Below are 20,314 nucleotides of genomic sequence, written 5' to 3'. Positions count from 1 at the left end.
GCAGTGTTCATGTGTCTATTTCAATTACCATGTAATACCTCGCCGGCCCGGATCAGGATGGAATTTTCATGAAAGGACCAGTTGTTCGTACAGAAGACCAGCATAATAAAATACCCGCACTCCTCAAGGTAAGCTGAGCAATGATCATTGAAAAACCTCATCTGGCTCAAAGTTGCGTGCCCCTATAGCGCAAGCCACTGAAATGTCTGGTCACACGCCCTTTCTGAAGCACTAGTGCAAACAGGCTCAACGGAGCTATGGAATTTAAAACTACCACACCTTCGGTTTAAAATAGCTCTGACTAGAAAAGTGAAAATTAAATCTCTTGAATTTGACCAAAGAGCATTTCCAAAGGAGAACAGGCCCACTTGGTCCTTAGCAGTTACAATAGAGAAGGTCCACAAAAATATATCATGGAACCCTTCTCCTCCTATTACAAAACAAAACACCTGCAGCTTCGGATGGGCTCTTTTTCATCATTAGATTTATCTCCTCCATCGGCAGTTAAACCCGAGTCGAAAACATGTTGACTATGCGGTCTATTCCAGGAATCAATAACCCACTTGCTCTGCATATGCCTATATTCCTGGAAGACCGCAGAAGTAGGACTATATAGACAAGCAACTAAGAAATAACCCAAAAGTACAAAACAAAGGAGAGGAACCTTGAATTTCAGCCGATCCAAAGTCTACCTTCAAATAGAAATATATCATTGCTTCCTAAAGTACTGTTTTTTATCCAAGCAGACCCGACAGTAATAGTAAGCTTTCACATGGCGAAATTTTAGTCAAAGATATTTTTTTCAAGTTATTAGTTGCTTATTGAATTGCATTTTAAATTATTAACAGTGCCACCATTGATGGAACCTGCTCAAAGATCCTATGGTTTATCTGTCAAATTGTCGACATTTCTGTAAAAATTTGGCACAGACTATTATTTTAATTCTATTTGGCACTACTGCACTTTGATAGACTTGATTGTCTAAATAAAGTATCTTGAATTGTATTTTTTTTTATTTGTCCACTGCTGATGGCCATTTCTGTGTTAGAATGTTACTGCTGTACTACAGTTTGTAGCAGAGGACAATCCCCAATGTTGTGCACTCTTCACGAGCCATACATAGACATCAACCTTATTTTGGGTTTAAAAAGTTGATCTGTACCCTGGGAGTGCTGGCAAAGAAAGCTCCTCGTGCTGCTGGACCCAGATAGGAAAGGGAGTTGTGCAGGCCTAGGAACACTGTGAAAAGAATGGCCGTACAGCATTCTGAAATTCAGCATTTGTTTTAGGTTGAGCGTCAGCACTCATGCGCTGTCTGCAAGACCTGCTGTAATCAAACACCGAGTGTAATCCCACCTGCTGCTTACCATACACTGACTCCAGCGTCCCTCATCTTTCCTGCCTTCTAATCGGTTCACAAACCTGATAGAGCACTTCTTTTTGTACCTGAGGAGCACCTACAGATTTATTCCCGTTGATAAGTGGCCGTCCGCATTGATACAGGTACTGTTTCTTTTTCCCCATCCTATTTCCCTGCCCTCTTTGCCAAGGCGTGTATTTTCACATAATAGTAATTAATTTTGCCATACTATTTTGTTGATTGTTACGTGTGGCTCCCTGGCTTTAACAATACTTGTCTCTTTTTCCTAGTTTGGTGTGCGGGGTTAAACACGCTCAGAAAACTTATTTTATTCCGTTGGCAAAGGTTTTCAGGAGGAGGCGTGGGGAAGCAGCTAAATGTGAATTAGTGTGTTGAGTAATTCTTAAAACCATCTGGCAAAGAGCATTATATGTCTGTTAAAACACAGAGCCTTACAGAGAGTGCTCAGCTGGAATGCGTATATAAGAATGTCATTACCACATATAAATAAGCTGCAACCTTGAGAGGCACTGCCAGCGCATCCTGCGAACGAGGCACTTCCAGGCGCTTGGCTCCCTCAAGGAGCCGCGTCTGATGTGGAGATGCCAGCACATCCTGCGAACAAGGCACTTCCAGGCACTTGGCTCCTTCAAGGAGAAGTGTGTGAGCTGGCAGGAGAACCGTGAAAGCTCAAATGTGACACTCCTTGCCAGCACCCTTCTCCACACACAAGACACCTTCCTTCTTTTACTTGCGTGTGTTGGTGCTTGTGCTCAGTTAAGAAGTTTGGGGTGACTGCGGGACAGGATCCGTTATTCAGAGATCCGAAGTCAGACCCCAGAAAAGCAGCAGATGTAAATGGTTTTGGAGAGTAAAATGCCATGGACTCCGACAGAGCATGAGAGAAGGATTTAGCAGATGTAAAGACAGGGAGCCAGTAGTCCTCGAGGTGCTAGATTAGGAGTGGAAATGTGCAGTCTGGTGGGGGTTTCGAGTCGCCCCTGCACAGACTGCTTTGCCAAAGGATGCTTTTGTGTTGGAGAGGCGAATTACGCACACATTGATAGCTCTAGGACAGCCTTCGGGAATGGAAAGCCAGTAGGTAGGCAATGTGTTTTTTAACACAGCAACATTTAAATAGATGTAAAACAACTACAAATCTTGCAAACTATATCATCAGCTAGGAAAGACAAGTGAATTGCAGTGGAAACAAAGATTATAATAGGATGAAAATAAATCAAGACACCTTACTTGGTGATGTGTAAATGGTAAATATTTGCTGAAACCAATTTCCACAGATACCTTTTTGTGTGCTATATGGTTTTATCAGTAACACTGCAGGGCAGCATGAATTTTGTGGCTTTCTTAATGGAAAATGAGCTGTTTGTAAATGACTGTGTGCTTGCACACCACGCTTTAGCAATATATTTAAAACATTGTGCTGCAAAATGCACCACGAGCTAAGTACCGCAACTGTACAGCTCTCCTTCTGAATGGGCGTGGTACACTTGCGCACTTGTTCTTTGTGTGAGGCTTGGATTGTTTTCATTCCGTATGAATTCATTGATGTAACACTGATGCCAGCACCCACACTCTAGGAAGTGTCCCGACGGCCCCTGGGGCTTTTCCTGACACTGAGCACCGTCTGTCAGTACCTGTCGCTGGCAAGCGCTGTCTGCTGCTTGCGCGCGCAGGCACATGACACAACATGTGCCACTATATTTAGCATACATGCAGTCAAAGTATAGTGTGCACACCGGGTGAATTGCGTGCCTGCTGCGCGTGCGTCTGCTCAATAACACACCTCACTACTGCAAACAAGTTCAGCTTGTAAGCTGTTAGAAGCAACGTAAAGCCACCATCATGTGACTCTGCCCAAACGCAGAGTCAGTACTTTGGTCAGTAAATGAAACATAAAACAAAATAAAGTAATAAGCAATGTATGAAGAGGGACCCTCTAACCTCAGAACTGAAATGCACTATTTTTTATGCACATGTGCTGAGACAAAACTGCGTCCTTCACACAGAGTGGAAAAAAACTTTGGCTAAAAGCAAATATACTTTTTAGTCTCAAAAAGCACAGATTGCTATAGTAGTCCCTGGCACTTAAGGAAACTACTGTGTGGTGGGTGTACTTTTTATGCAAGGCCTTAATGTCATCATAGTGAATGTAGCCAATGGTTACAGCAGGTTGACCCGTTGCGCCATGCTTGATAATGTAGAGGAAGAAAAAAAGAACGAGCAACATAAAACCTGAAGAGAAAATGTATGCAAGTGCAATTTTTATATTCAATAAAAAATAGCCAGTAGATGGCAGTGTTGTCCGGTTCTTCCAATATGGGGAGAGAGTGACGCGAGATCTTCACACGGACTCGTGCAGGCACACTAAACAAGCATTGGCATAGCCAATAGGTCTCGCATTTGTGACCTTATAAGTGTTTAGCCATGCAACAGTTGCATAACTAAATACTTATAAGGTCCCAAAAGCGAGACCTATTGGCTATGCAAAGCGGCCCTGCGGCCGCGAAAGTGAAAGTTATCGCGGTAAAGCGCGGCGCGCGCGCCCGTGCACATGCACTGTAGCTCTAGGCTGGCCTGGTAGCACTTTTTGGAGCCCTCACAAAAAGTCTCGCCAGAACAGCGCATGCGCTGGGTCAGGTGAGACCTAAAAACTGCATAAAACAAAGTCATAAAATTGAGTTCAAGAACTTAAGCCCACTTAAAGTGTAAAGTGAGATGAAATGAATACTCTCCAGTGGCGTTACGATGACAAGATCAGGAATGTAACACAGCTGTTTCAATGCTGCAGCCAGGGAAAGTAAACAACAACAAAGTTCCACACAACAAGCGGGTGGACACAGTAATTCGGCCTGGGAGCTGAGAGGAGTCCATTTTTAGGATATATTAAATACACGAGATTTCACCGCTGTGCAGGCACAATCTTAAAATGTGAATGGCGCAATACCAGAGTCCATGGGTTGAGAGGACTGGCTGAAAACCACCATTTCTAAGACTTTTACAAGTATTTCAGTCAATAATAGTTGTATTTCATCAGCAGGAAGACCCTTAGATGTATCTGCGCACACTGGTCCCATGTGGGATGAAGGCTGCCAAGGTGAGCATCTTACAGAGGGCAGAGGTCATCACTGACGGGGACCTCTGTGTTTAAGAACGTTGCATTGAGTAATAAAGAAAAAGAATGCATGAAAAGGTAATCCACAGCGAGAGGCTTTGGGTCAGCCTCCTCTAGGCATTGACAGAAAACATCTATACAAAACAGGAAGAGGGGGGGGGGACCAGGAGCTTGTTGTAGTCCAGTGTCTGTGCTCCGTGTAACATCTGTATTAATCAAAAGGGGGAGACACTGTTCCAAAAAAAGGAGGGAATAAAGAAAAACCCAAAAGGGTGTTGGGGAGATAAAGTCCTAGTCTATTATTGAGCCCAATTACGAGAAAGGGGGAAGCAGAGCTTAATTTCTCTTGTTGCCCTCACACACCCCGAAGGATGTCATGCTTCATCATTGGGCGTTTTGCTCCTCGTCGGGCCGGCGCTGCAATGCCCTACGGGTCCCCCGTAGGGTCACTTTACCGGAGATCTTTTAAGAGAAAAACGCCGTTTGGTGCATGCGGGTGTGTGAATTGGGGCCTAATAAAAGGCAAAAAGTGATGCAATATGTGACGTGGTGAGTTAAAAATGTCTAAGGGTTGCTTGTAGAATGAGCTTTAATAAGACAAAAAGGGGGATGGCACCCTTGACACACTAAAAAACCCGTAGGTTAGGTGTTACCTTAACGGTAATAATGTTCCATCAGATAACATGAAAAGTGGTCAAAATGGACATGTTTCACGCCCTGGCGGTCCAGAACGGATCTGTGGCGCTTCCTCAGGACCAACTGAAGGTTAAGTGAATTGTGAAAATGAACTAGGGGATAGTACCCACAGTATATATCCGGGCGTCCAGGGTATAAGTGGCCCTGCTCTCTGTAATGTCAGAGTGAGGTTCGCTCCTGGATATAAGCCTAAGTATGGGAGAACGATGCTCCATAGACTAGGGGACGAGCGTACACACCTTCTTGTGGGTTTTGCTCCGGTGTGGTCTCTCACACACCTACCCCAGCCGTCCTCCTGTCTGGAAAGGACAGGAGGACTTTATCTCCCTAAAACCCTTTTGGGTTTTTCTTTATTCCCTCCTGTTTTTTGGAACAGTGTCTCCCCCTTTTGATTAATATTGACAGAAAACAGACAGAGATATTGTTTGGTAGGCGGTGCTACGATCTGAACACTGGCCAGCCATTCGGTGGTCATAGTGCCAGTCAGCTTAAGTGACTGCATGTAGCCCATTTACATCTGAGACAACGTCACAATGGGAAGGGAGAGCCGGAAGTCAAAGGAAGCCCCTTCCGCCACTGAGAGCACCGACTCATAAGCTAGTGTGGTTCATTGGCTGTACCAGGCCACAAACACCCCTTGATTGTGAGGGCCATCCCTTCTTGTAAGATGGCTACAGTGTCGCGATGCTGATACAGCAGCCGTCTCAGGAAAGGAGAGCGCCTCGGGATTCAGTCAGGTTCACCAGCTGGGCCTTTTCAGTTATATGGCCCCAGCATGCTTGTGGCAGCCTTGGTGGTCAAATAGAGGCTGCTTTGAGACATGGTTTACGGGATTCTGTTTACTTCAGTGCTTAATTTGAGCCGCCGGGTTCTGGTGCTGGTCACCGGCATTTAATTGTCAACACCGGCACTTATGACAGTCTCAGTCTACCACTTGCTAATGCTGTTTGTCTTATTTCGGCATGAGCACAATCAAAGTTGTTTGTTTATTCAATATCCATTGAAATCGACTAATGCCTGTTGCCCAGGCCATTCCTATAGCTTTGGGGCCTGCACTGGTCTCAGTTGTCACTCTTGTAGGAGTGTGATGATTAGGCGTTGTGTTGGCACTGATATTGGCAGCTGAAGGAAGGAGCAATGGGTAGTGGAAGCTGCTGTGGCCCCTTGACAAGGGCCCTGGCACTTATCCTTTTACAGATTAGGCACTGGTTTACTCTTGCAGCAGTTGCATTATCAAATTTCACCCAACCTGTAAACCCTTCAGGGACATTGAGCATTTTAATGAAGTTCGCATGGAGAGGGCAAAATGGCTTTGGAAACGCTGTAGGTACTGGCTCCGGGGCTAGATCGGATCAGCGATGAAGGCTGCTGGCAGTCCATCAATGAGGGAGACGATCCACCCTTCTTCCTTCCTCTCACAGCATAGGACTCGGGCACAACCAAGCACGGACCTTAAATCTCACTCATTGCGAGTGAGACTCACACTTTTGAAGATCAGGTTGAGCTCTCGCTTACAGATGGCTAAATGTCACACACAGGTAGAAAGGCTAGAACCTGAACTTCATTCCGTGCTCTGCTGTGCGCAGACCTGCCCTTTGGAACTGTGGGGGCTTCATGAAGCCACTTAGCTACAAGTGAGGTCCTCCTAAGGACCCCTTCAGTTGATAGGAGAAGCTGTCTTGGGCACCACAAAGTGTTGCTCCACTACTTGTGTGTGCATGAGAATACGGTACTGAGGTCCTGTGTTAGTTTACATTACTTTTAATTTAATACTGCTTAATTTAAAACTGCTTTACTTAACTTTGTTAAAGGTTGTTAGGAATTTCACATGTTGAGAGCTCTTGCAGTGGTGGGTGACAGCAGGGCCAGACTGGGACAGAAAATAGTTAGTGGCACCAAAATATATGTGCCCCCTTTGGTAAATTTGATAGCTTAAAATGGTGGCTCATGTTTGCAAATTGGGGCAGGTTTAAACTTTCAAAGGCACAGTGGGTAAATGTTTGCAAAGTATGGAGGACTCCATGGATCTGAGCTTATTGCAGGCAATGTTTGTTATAATATCAGGGGAAAACAAATGACCCAGCAGACCATTACACAGGCCCAGAAACAGTCAAGCCCGTCCACACACTAACCTGGTAGAGCAGCCCCTCGGGCACTGCCCCATCGCCTTATAGGCAGGGCCACTGGAAATATGCTGCAGGAGAGGGACAAACTAAATGGCAGGGTTGAATAAATTATGTGTCGAGAAACAACATATTATGAGGAGTAATGCGGCACATTTTTTAATAGTATTACTTCATTATTATTTACGTTGTACACCTGTTAGCGCTGTTTGGGCATTGGGTGCACCTCTTACGTACCAGTTTAATACCCAAATATAGCGATAAGCTACAGAAAGGTGACCATTCAACATTTGCAAAGGGCCTTCCACTGTGCAGTAACACGTGCTGCTGCGTGGGACGCAGCATGAGTGTGAATAAATCATAGTGTGCGCACTGATCCCAGCGCGCATAATGTGGAGCTATACAACTTGACATGTGCAGCCATAGGAAGGTAGAGGCTTTCACTGGTGGGATGTGCGTAAGATGCCTGTGGTGGAAACGACGAGGGCGCCAAGGCTCCTGTCGGCAAAAAATCCTTTAATCAGTGCAAATCATTTAATCACCACATCTGCATCAAAAGGGAGCACAAACAGGTTTGTTGCATAGGCAAGGCTAGTTCAGCTGGGAGAGTGATGTGCTATAAGAAAAGCACAAGTCAGTCTCTACTTACATACACTGCGAGTCTACTCTTATAATACACATTTTGGCCTAGATCCATGTTTAACACAATGTTCACAATAGAAGAAGCTTCCTGCTTTTCCGTTATGTTGAATATAAAAATTGCACTTGCATACATTTTCTCTTCAGGTTTTATGTTGCTCGTTCTTTTTTTCTTCCTCTACATTATCAAGCATGGCGCAACGGGTCAACCTGCTGTAACCATTGGCTACATTCACTATGATGACATTAAGGCCTTGCATAAAAAGGACACCCACCACACAGTAGTTTCCTTAAGTGCCAGATTACATACATTTCCTGCAGCTTTCCACTGTGTTCGTGACTCTTCACGCCACACTTACAGACTACAATGGGAGCATTCTTGCTGCTCCGAATTTCCTGTTGCATATTCCAAGACAGGACGTTTCTCAGCCAGAATACAATAGTAAGGAAGACACACTTAAGCCAGACCGCATTGAGACCTTTTTTTGAAAGCAGGCTGTAGGTTATTTCCAGATACAAATGTGCGACATCATCCACGTTTAACCACACATTTAAACCACATTATACTCTTTTTCTTTTTTTACATGAAAAAGAGTCTTAGTTTGTGGGCAAGTGACGGGTAAAACAGAATAATTACGGCCTAAATCTAAATTAGGATTTTGATTCCTTTCACTGCCTTTCCTCGGACTCTGTGGGTGCTTGCTCTCTCGTTAGGAAGAGAGCAAGCTTCAGAAACAGTACCTGCAGAACCAGCACTTGCAGAACCAGGAGCTGCAGGAGCTGGAGAACCAGGAGCTGCAGAACCAGCACATACAGAACCAGCACCTGCAGAACCAGGAGCTGCAGAACCAGGAGCTGCAGAACCAGCACATGCAGAACCAGCACCTGCAGAACCAGGAGCTGGAGAACCAGCACCTGCAAAACCAGCACCTGCAGAACCAGGAGCTGGAGAACCAGGAGCTGGAGAACCAGGAGCTGCAGAACCAGGAGCTACAGAACCAGCACTTGCAGAACCAGCACTTGCAGAACCAGGAGCTGCAGAACCAGGAGCTGGAGAACCAGGAGCTGCAGAACCAGCACATACAGAACCAGCACCTGCAAAACCAGGAGCTGCAGAACCAGCACATGCAGAACCAGCACCTGCAGAACCAGGAGCTGGAGAACCAGGAGCTGCAGAACCAGGAGCTGCAGAACCAGGAGCTACAGAACCAGCACTTGCAGAACCACCACTTGCAGAACCAGGAGCTGCAGAACCAGGAGCTGGAGAACCAGGAGCTGCAGAACCAGCACATACAGAACCAGCACCTGCAAAACCAGGAGCTGCAGAACCAGCACATGCAGAACCAGCACCTGCAGAACCAGGAGCTGGAGAACCAGGAGCTGGAGAACCAGCACCTGCAAAACCAGCACCTGCAGAACCAGGAGCTGCAGAACCAGGAGCTGGAGAACCAGCACCAGCAGAACCAGGAGCTGCAGAACCAGGAGCTGGAGAACCAGGTGCTGCAGAACCAGGAGCTGCAGAACCAGCAACTGCAGAACCAGCACCTGCAGAACCAGGAGCCTAAACCTGTCTGTGCTGGCATCCCTGGTGAACGAGCTTCGGCAGCTCTGGTTCAGCACCATAGATAGCCCGGTACACCACTACAGCCGAGACGCCCGAGCTGGGTAGAGCTGCGCTGCCTGGTGATTCCTGGTCCAGGGCCCCTCCAAGCTTTCCCTCCAAGGGCCTCCTCTGAATTCTTACAAGGAATGTGTTTGAATATGAAGGAACGTTCTACCTACAGAACTATGGAACTTGCATGGGGAGCACTTGTGCTCACAGTCTTGCGTGTCTGCACGTACATATCTCTGAAGTGCTGTACATCTATGACGATGCCAATCCATACCTGAATCATATTAGGCTATGGAAGACGTAAATATTGATGATATCCTGGGAGTATAAAGGGGTACCAGAGAAGAAGCCAACGATTGTAATGCTTGGATTAATGACTTGAATCCCCACCTAAGGTTTACAATGGAATATAGCGCCACGGAGATGCCCTTTTTAGATCTAAGGATTTAAACAGATGGAGGAGTCCTGAAGGCAGAGATTTACTAAAAACCCAGCAATAGGTACAGCTTCCTGTGCTTTGAAAGTTTTCATCCTCGATCACTAAGGGAATTGCTCTCTATTGGACAGTTCCTTAGGCTAACAGGAACTGCACTGTAACAGCAAAATACAAGGAACGCGCTGAGATTATGCGTAATAAACATAAAGAAAAAACTGCTCAATAAAAACCACCATGAAGGCACAGAAACAATGACAGATAAGCCCTGCTGGGCACTTATAAAAAACCATGGCCACCTGGACCTATATGTGTGACTATATTTCGACCGAACTCTAACCAAGTGATGAATCTGGTGAAGAGACACTGGGGTATTCTGACCTCGGGGGGCCTCAATATTGAAAAGCCCACGTTCTCGTTCATAAGGAGCCATAGCCTGAGGGACGCCTTGGTACACACAAGTCCAAAGAAAGCTCCTACAACGGACACTGTGGAACAATCCCATCCCGACACGACGATGACAACTAGGAAAGTAAGAACACACATCACGGAGCACAGGAGCACGATAAGATACATGAAAGACAACACCAAACCTACAAGACACTGAAGAACAAAAACACACTGCAGACAGTATAGAATGGCTTGTCATAGAAAAACTAGAACATGGACATATGGACATGAGGGAGGAGCCCTTCTGAGATATGAACAACGATGGGTGTTCCGCTTGAAGACAGACACACAGGGCCTGAATGACGACATTCCCTGGACCTTCATAAGTCAATAATATCCAGAGTAATAGCTTTCTTTCCCTAACAACATACACGGTCTGATTTCTTCAGAATGATTGGCCCTTCGTAGCACTCCCACCTAGTGATGGTGATATTACATAGAGTGAGCTGTAGTGATATCTCTTCGTCATCATGGAATGGATATCATGGGTTGACCGCATGTCCCAATATAACTCACCTCAACCTCTCAGCCTCCAAACCTCCTACTACCATCATTTTGGGGATCATCTGGACATTCCAATATGGAAGGCATATATTGAAGAAAAGCCTACAGACTGTTCTAAAGATAAATTAAAGCGCGTTTTAATAAAGAGTATGCGTACATTTATTCAAAACAACTCTTGTCAGAGATGGTTTTTTTCTCTGGACCTGGCCTTTTTATCTGCCTCAGTTCTCTAAAAAGCATAATATACCTTTTGGAATTCATCAAGGTGATGGAATAAAACTACCTCACAATGTCTGCTGTGTCATTTATTTAAGAATATATATATCTTCATGAGCTTTTCAATGAAAAGGGAATTGAATAGCCCAACTACGTAATTTGGGTCTGTTCCCATTTCTGTAGGACCTGCGCCCCTCAAGACCTAGCACTAGGGAAAAAATACAGCCCCCAGGGTAAACTGTAACAGGTAAGGGCCCTTAAAACAGGTGATTATGACTGCTCGGCTCTTTAAATAGACGAGCTCAGACCATACACGCCATCCTACCAATCGGCTGTTGGTAAGTCAATGGTTACGATTGAAGAGGGCATTACTCCTTGATGAAGTACGTTTAGAAATTTCCGTGCTTTTTTTAAAACAAACTCCCCTCCGGCAGAAGACGCTGGTCTCTGCAGCATATGGTAATGGGATACCTTTCTTTTTACAAGGAAGTGAAAGGATGCAATAAGACATGCATGCAAATAATGACTAACTGGTGTAAAAATATTCTTTCAGTGTGTGACTACAGGAGGTGCCCCCCTCAATAGCTTCAAAATTAGAGGTAAAGATGCACAGGGTCCCTTTGTCTTAAGCATGTGCTTATTATTTCACGTGTGTCTTTTGTCACCTCCGTGAGCCTGTCTTTTTATCTCCCACGTGTGCCACAATGGTTATATGATTATGCAAATGAATGTATTTGTATTTTATGTGTTCTTAATCAGACAGTAAAAAGATTTTTAGCAGACTATATATTAGGTATTTTTGAAAACTCATCAGAATACACCCCCTTGACATTTGCCTTATATTTTCTAGATGGTCACAATAAATTGCCTGTTTCTGTCTCCTTAATTCAAAGGTGTCTAAGTCAGATGTCTTAATTTCAGAGAGGTAGGCCCTCTTTGGTTGGATTTTTTTGTTCCTTACTTACATCCCTGGTGAATGCCCAAGACCTTTTAGGCTCTTGAGAAGGGTAGAAACATGTTGGTGAAAACTATGGGAAGGCAAGGATCAAAATATCCATGGCCATACCCCTACATTACCGTATGGTAATTTATTTTATCTATACCCAAGGTACCGCACCAATAAAAGGATACTTAGTGATATGCCCTGAGGTATATTTAGTTAGTAACTGGACCATTGTTATCCAGAAAAGAGAAGAATATCTAAGAACTCCCTCGGAACAGCCCAGCCTGGGGTCGAGTCTGCCCTGGTGGTATCGTCCTACCAGGGTGGGATGAGGTGGCCTTTGATGAAGCATGTCACATCACATGAGTGAGCCCACCTCGTCCAATTTTTGGAATTGTCATTTTCAATAGAAGACACACAAACATAATATTGTTTTGTGCATGTGAAGTAATAAATAACGGACCCACACATCCAGACCTGGGGTATCTCTTGTGTGGTTGTCTCTCAGCCTCATTTTTCTCCCTTTGTTTTCTATATACTTCCTATGAACTCAACCTGCTAGTGACGTTTTGTCACAAGTACTGCTTTTTGGCAGCAACCGTGGCTCCCATTTTTAGCACCAAGGAGGGCCAAGTCACCTCTGCACCCGGACTCCCTGTCCGATTGTCGACATGACTCGCAAGACCTTAACTCCAAGTGGGTTCCATTGAACTGACCCCGCAAGTGTCAGAAAGCCACCTAGGGATTTCTCTATTGACTGCAATGGTAATGTTTGACACTCTGCAAAGTACTGATATAATTTTCACAGAAAAACCTATAACTTAGGTTTCGTGTCTAAATTTATATAAAAATAACTTCCATTTTTATAAATTGGTATCGGATTTATTTTGAGTCATGTAGATTACTTATCTTCCATATTGGTGCTCTGAAATGCTTAACACATGTTCCTCTAAGCAAGCCTGACTGCTCTTTGCCACTCTACCAGGGCTGAGCAAAGGATTACTAGTCTGAATCCGAGGTCCACTTTTGGGTATTGTGTTAATATTACGTGGTAAGGCCACCCAGCCATACCACATAATATGTCCACCTTGCTACAGAGGGCCAAAGTCAACCTAGTCAAAAGTGTGCCATGGTAGGGGCATTGATCCGGTGGCCAGCTGCATGTCTTGTACACAGCTGTGCCTAGACTGGACTGGCACTACCCTTAATGCTTGTCTCCTGGCGTGTGTTGGCTGTGTAGCAGCACCAGGCAGACATGGCTGAGTGGCTTACGGCACTACCAGCCCGAGTGAGCTAGAACAACTCCCGGCTCAGCCTGAACCCTTTATACACAAACGCCTCAGAGGTTCATCCTATATCGGCAACAGAGATCACAGGGGAAGCCTGAGTGGCTGGAAGATGTCTTCAGAGCCTTATTTCTTTCTGTGTTGATTTGTTGCAAAGAGCAGCTGGACGAGAGTGCCGATTGAAGCCAGGAAACAGAAGGACAAGGGCGGGTTGTGGTTACATCCACTATAGGAGCTGTGATTGGGAAGCTGGATGGGGGACACTTCAGACGTCCCAGAGCCTGTTCTGTTTCACCATGCCATGCACCCCCTCTTCCTCTCACTTCTGCTGATATTCTCTGCTTCCTGCCTCCTGCACGTGCTGCAGGGTGACCCCCGGAAGTAAACAAATCACCTTTCACCATGACTCTGATGAGCTCCCAGCCATCCCTTGAGGCCTGGACTCTGGTGCTGTTGACCCACTTCACACTTCTTGTGGTTTCCAGATGTGTCTGTGTCAGAACCAGCTTGTTCCGTTAGTGCCTGACGACATTTCAGAATGTTTCTACGAGTTATTTTACACATCACACAGTACCTTTGCTTTAAAAACATGACAAAGGCCGACCCTCTGATTGAAGGTACCTTGGTTGTCCAGAAAGTTACTGATCCATCAATCATTGGTCTATAGAGCAGGCTACTCACCCATGAGGGTCTCAAGGTGCTGGGAGTGGGGGGGAGCAGCTCTGGGTCAGTTGAAGAGCCAGGTCTTGAGGTCCTTCCTGAACGTGTGGAGGGTAGGGGAGCGTGTGATGTTGACCGGGAGCTCGTTCCAGGATTTGGCCGCCATGTAGGAGAAAGTTCTCCCGCAGGTTCTGCTTCTGCGTATGTGGGGGACCTCTGCCAGGGGGATGAGGTTGACTTTCCTAAACCAGGCATTAATTGTTCCTTTCTTCTTTTGCAGAAACTTCCGAGGACGTCTGTCATCTTTAGATAAAGATGGATGTTGCAGCTCCCAATGCATGAGTCCCACCTCAGTGTCTTTCTTTTACGCGGCAGGCGACAGTGGGACCCTCACCAGATCACAGCAACATGGGACCTTCCTGTTCACTTGTAAAGAACCACAGTAAACTTCTCCTTCCCCCCATCACCGCGTTGTGGAACTTTCAAGCACTGTGGTCAAAACTGTGAAAAATGTCCAATGATGTGTAAGGTAACAAGGGCCACCCTAGTCACTTGGAACCAGGGTGTTTAGTATGTAAACAGAAAAAGTGGTTCCTGTGCCCAGGAGTCCACAGGAAGCACTGTTTCTGTTTACACAATGAACAAGTGAGGCAGCATGGGCAAGGTGAACCATGGTGATGGGTAATGGACAACCTCGTAGCTGGCACCTCGCTGCTGCGGGCACTAACAGGTGACGAGCGGGTGCGCAAGGGTCCCGTCACAGGGATGAGCTTCAGAAGGGGCACTATTTTAACCATGGTTCATTGCTCAGTCTTGTGAAAGAACTGTGAAGAAAAAACACATTCCCCTTTACTACCTAGATTTTTATTTGACAATTGGTTGCAATGTTGTATTGTAGTGATAGCGTCTCTCGCTCCCGGAGGGATCTGCGGTGATGTATCCACTGGTCAAAGACATTCAGGTCAACGGGTGACCATGTATGGACTGTGGATATTATGAAATGTCATGGGCGAGACCAGACTCTCTTCTCTGGTGACACCATATTAGTAAGGGTGATTGCGCAATGCCTCCAGGCAACTCCTTCAGTCAGAGGCCTTTATTCATATTTTCATTTGAGCTGGAAAATTAAATGTGCCAGGAAGCGCCCTGCGCAGAGCATCTGCCCAGAGCGTGCTCCACCATCACCATGCAGAGCAGCAGAGGCTTGTGTCAGCAGGAAAGGATGTGTGAGTTGCAGGTAGCCTGGTGCATGGACATCATTTTTGTCCTTCTCAGGCTAGCATGTTATGTTATGTGTGCGCACTAACACTCCGGGCGCTGTTCATTGAAGAGAAGCGTCTGATCACTGAACATGTGAGGAGACGGCAGAGCACCTCCAGGAAGCAGCCCCGAAGGAAGTGGTGTCCACACTTACACCCAAAGAGGTCAACTCTGCTGCAGCTTCATACAGCACATCGAGAGCAAGGCATCAGTGCAAGATTCATAACAATAGAGTTATTCCCCAGCCTCAGGCTGGACCTTGGAAGGAGGTCAAAAAAACTTCCAAACCTCTTTTCCACTCTTGCATAAAAAAGAGCAGAGCTGAAAACAGCTAAGGAGCACAGCACTGAAACAGTGCCTGCCACTTTAAGGTGCCAATTCCGATCCGGTAAAAAAATTCCCCGTCCGACTCGTATCCGGATTTTTTTCCGTCCGAATCGTCAAAGTAGCGTACAAACTGCCAAGTACGATTCGAACGGAAAAAAGTCCATACGAATCGCATTGGGAAGATTTCCCCACACGTCCTCGGGTCGGGAAAAGTCACCGACACGTCCCCGGGCGAGAAACCCACCGTGCGGAAAAATAAAGTCCGACTGCGCAAGTACGATCCCTCCCGTCCTCCCCATTTCACAACCGTACGCAAAAAACACCGTCCGAACCGAACTCCCATAGCAACCATGGAGACATGTGCCCGCATACGCGCCGAACACCCCACCACCCCCCGCCCGCGTATGTACGCCCCGAACCCCCACCCGTGTATGTACGCACCAAACACCCACCCGTGTATGTACGCCCCCGAACCCCCCCCCCAGCCGTGTATGTACGCACCGAACCACCAGCCGTGTATGTACGCCCCCGAACCCCCCCCAGCCGTGTATGTACGCACCGAACCACCAGCCGTGTATGTACGCACCAAACACCCACCCGTGTATGTACGCCCCCGAACCCCCCCCAGCCGTGTATGTACGCACCGAACCACCAGCCGTGTATGTACGCCCCCGAACCCCCCCCAGCCGTGTATGTACGCACCGAACCACCAGCCGTGTATGTACGCACCAAACACCCACCCGTGTATGTACGCCCCCGAACCCCCCCCCAGCCGTGTATGTACGCACCGAACCACCAGCCGTGTATGTACGCCCCCGAACCCCCCCCAGCCGTGTATGTACGCACCGAACCACCAGCCGTGTATGTACGCACCAAACACCCACCCGTGTATGTACGCCCCCGAACCCCCCCCCCAGCCGTGTATGTACGCACCGAACCACCAGCCGTGTATGTACGCCCCCGAACCCCCCCCAGCCGTGTATGTACGCACCGAACCACCAGCCGTGTATGTACGCACCAAACACCCACCCGTGTATGTACGCCCCCGAACCCCCCCCAGCCGTGTATGTACGCACCGAACCACCAGCCGTGTATGTACGCACCAAACACCCACCCGTGTATGTACGCCCCCGAACCCCCCCCAGCCGTGTATGTACGCACCGAACCACCAGCCGTGTATGTACGCACCAAACACCCACCCGTGTATGTACGCCCCCGAACCCCCCCCAGCCGTGTATGTACGCACCGAACCACCAGCCGTGTATGTACGCCCCCGAACCCCCCCCAGCCGTGTATGTACGCACCGAACCACCAGCCGTGTATGTACGCACCAAACACCCACCCGTGTATGTACGCCCCCGAACCCCCCCAGCCGTGTATGTACGCACCGAACCACCAGCCGTGTATGTACGCCCCCGAACCCCCCCCAGCCGTGTATGTACGCACCGAACCACCAGCCGTGTATGTACGCACCAAACACCCACCCGTGTATGTACGCCCCCGAACCCCCCCCAGCCGTGTATGTACGCACCGAACCACCAGCCGTGTATGTACGCACCAAACACCCACCCGTGTATGTACGCCCCCGAACCCCCCCCCAGCCGTGTATGTACGCACCGAACCACCAGCCGTGTATGTACGCACCAAACCCCCACCCCAGCCGTGTATGTACGCACCGAACCACCAGCCGTGTATGTACGCACCAAACACCCACCCGTGTATGTACGCCCCCGAACCCCCCCCCAGCCGTGTATGTACGCACCGAACCACCAGCCGTGTATGTACGCCCCCGAACCCCCCCCAGCCGTGTATGTACGCACCGAACCACCAGCCGTGTATGTACGCACCAAACACCCACCCGTGTATGTACGCCCCCGAACCCCCCCCAGCCGTGTATGTACGCACCGAACCACCAGCCGTGTATGTACGCACCAAACACCCACCCGTGTATGTACGCCCCCGAACCCCCCCCAGCCGTGTATGTACGCACCGAACCACCACCCGTGTATGTACGCCCCCGAACCCCCCCCCAGCCGTGTATGTACGCACCGAACCACCACCCGTGTATGTACGCACCAAACACCCACCCCAGCCGTGTATGTACGCACCGAACCACCACCCCACCAGGGAATGTACGGACCGCACCCCCACCAGTGCATGTACGGACCGTACTGACGCCAAAAAAACACGTACTGAACCCGGACAAACCATATTTACACAAGGAGAGTCAAGTAGAGTTTCCCCACACCACCAAACAGGCCCAACAACCCCACAAACATCACATACACTCACCTGCAACTGCCAAACTGCCAAACAGAGGCCCAAAACTCAATCACTCCTCATAACACACCCACACAAATTTCAAACACAGCCACACCCACAAATGGACCAATAAAAATGGACCACACACACAAACCATGAGCCTTTGCAACAGACCCACTGCTGCCAGAGCCCACAGACGACCCACACCACCATACTTGAACCTCACACTTGCATACCTTCACACAAACACCTACACAAACACCCCCTCATCACATTCACACACACACCTCCACTACCACACCCACACACCCACAGCCATCCACACCCACACCCCCACAACCACACCCCACGCCATGTCCACCACCAAGAATCCAAAGTTCACAAAGGAGGAGCTGGAGATCCTTGTCGACGAAATCCTCAGAGTCGAGCCACAGCTCTTTGGGACATTGGTCAGACAGACCAGCATATCCGAAAAAACCGCCATGTGGCAGAGGATCGTCGATTCTGTGAATGCTGTTGGGACAACCAGAAGGACCAGGCACGAGTGCCAATCCAGGTGGTACGATCTGCGGAGGACGGTCAAGAGGAAGATGACTGACAATCACAACCAGGGGAACATCACTGGAGGAGGGCCGCCCCCCAGACCGGTACAATACCATCCCTGGGAGGAGAAGGTGATGTCCACGCTGGCGGTGGAGGGACTACACGGACTGCCAGGACTCCCAGACCCTGGTGAGTACACAAACAACTCACCTCACATGGGGGGGATGCCATACACAATCAATCATGCATGCCACCCCCCCCAAGCCACCACCGGACACAACAACACTCCACAAACACACACATGCCACTGGCGCCTCCATGCCCCATGCATCAATCAGGGCCATGCCAAGTCACAGGCCACACAAAACACCAACACAACACAGGATGTGGTCGATGCTGGGAGTGGGGGCAGCAAAACTAACATTGAGCAACTCACAAGCACACAACAATGCCCTCAGCCCATATGGCCCAGGGCACAGCCATACAAACTGTGTGTACCCACACAGTACTGTCTTGCCTGCAAATGATGGCTGCCATGCAGGATGCCATGGGTCTGAAGGCACAATTTGCACATAACAGCAGACAATGAAGATGCATCGCTCTGATAGAGTCTCAGCACACACCGCCACAGCAGCAGCCTACACTCAGACACACTGCCCAATGGGTGCCCGGAGAACAGGGACTAACTCACATGAACAAGCCAATGGCCATTCAAAGACCGGCTAACTGTGTGTGCCCAGGAAGCTGGCCTGAGGTGACAGAGAGTGACAAAGAGAGGGAGGGAGAGGGGGAATGAGAGGGAAGGAGACAGAGGGGGGACACAGGGAGACAGACAGAGGAAGGGAGTAGGGTGACAGAGGGAGACCGACAGAGGGAGGGAGGAGGGTGACAGAGGGAGGGAGGAAGGGAGACACAGGGAGACTAAATCACCCTTGGGTGGTGTGGCCATGTCCACTCGTCAGCCGGTGGACTGTGTGCATGCAGACCAGGTCTGGCAGTGCCTCAACCCCCCCTTCCGTAGATGAAGACCGGTCCATGTGTCAATCTGTGCACGAGTCCATCCGTGCTGCAGGCACAGACCTAACCACACACCCAGTATACCCACCCACCGTGTCGGTAAGAACCCTGTCACAAATGCTTCAGTCCCCTACCTGCAACATCAAATTGCCTTGCCAAAACACCATTTGGCCACGTACAGTGCAACACGTAAGGCGCCTCTGCATGGCTCGCTACGCCCGCACACCACACTGCTGACTGTGTACCCAAATAGATGCATCAACTAAGATTGTGTCTCACACATGCGTAAAGCCCTGACAGCTGTGGCCAAGGGACATAGCCATGCACAAGTGCACTGTGAGAGGAATGCAGGACAGATCCAACTACCCAGAGGAAGAGTGCCAAATCAGAAATGCATGCAACATGCATGCCACATGTGACACTGTTAACATTGTCTCTCTCACACACAGGTCAACGTCGACGAACACCCCCCAACACTGGGGGGGAAGTCACACAGGACCAGGCTCCGCGGGATGATGACCCCACCGCCAGCGATGACTCTCACCACTCCGTGGATGACCCAGACCAACCTGGCCCCTCTGGTGTCCAACCACCTGCAGCACCTGCGTCAGGTACAACTGTGCCAACCACCACCCCCATTCCTGCCACATCCCAGGAGACGTCCAGGAGCCCTGCCCGCACACGACCACCCAGCCAGTCTGCCCAGGAGGGACACGGTCCTCCGGGCACCCAGGAGGAGGCAGGCGGCAACGCAGATGCCATCCCTCAGGGGTCCCGGAGACCCGATGCACCCACAACGGCAGGCCAGGTGCACGTGGGCAGGGGTGGCGGGAGTGGAGGACGGCGGAGG

At 48.7% G+C, this 20,314-nt stretch overlaps 1 protein-coding gene across 1 annotated transcript in view; it reads left to right on the top strand.

Annotated features, from left to right (window-relative positions):
- The window catches only part of LOC146813449 (protein FAM118A-like), a 374,336-nt gene extending 359,816 nt beyond the window's left edge, over nt 1-14,520 (top strand). The window contains exon 12 of the mRNA XM_085614763.1: nt 14,336-14,520. Within this exon, the coding sequence (XP_085470889.1) occupies nt 14,336-14,364 (29 nt within the window). The 3' untranslated portion in view covers nt 14,365-14,520. The remainder of the gene's footprint in view (nt 1-14,335) is intronic.
- Nucleotides 14,521-20,314: the final 5,794 nt, after the last annotated feature.

This window comes from Triturus cristatus, chromosome 7 (genome assembly GCF_964204655.1).
Source record: "Triturus cristatus chromosome 7, aTriCri1.1, whole genome shotgun sequence".
Classification (NCBI taxonomy): Eukaryota; Metazoa; Chordata; class Amphibia; order Caudata; family Salamandridae; genus Triturus; species Triturus cristatus.
Note: the sequence above shows the minus strand (reverse complement) of the source record. Positions and strands in the feature narration are given on the sequence as shown.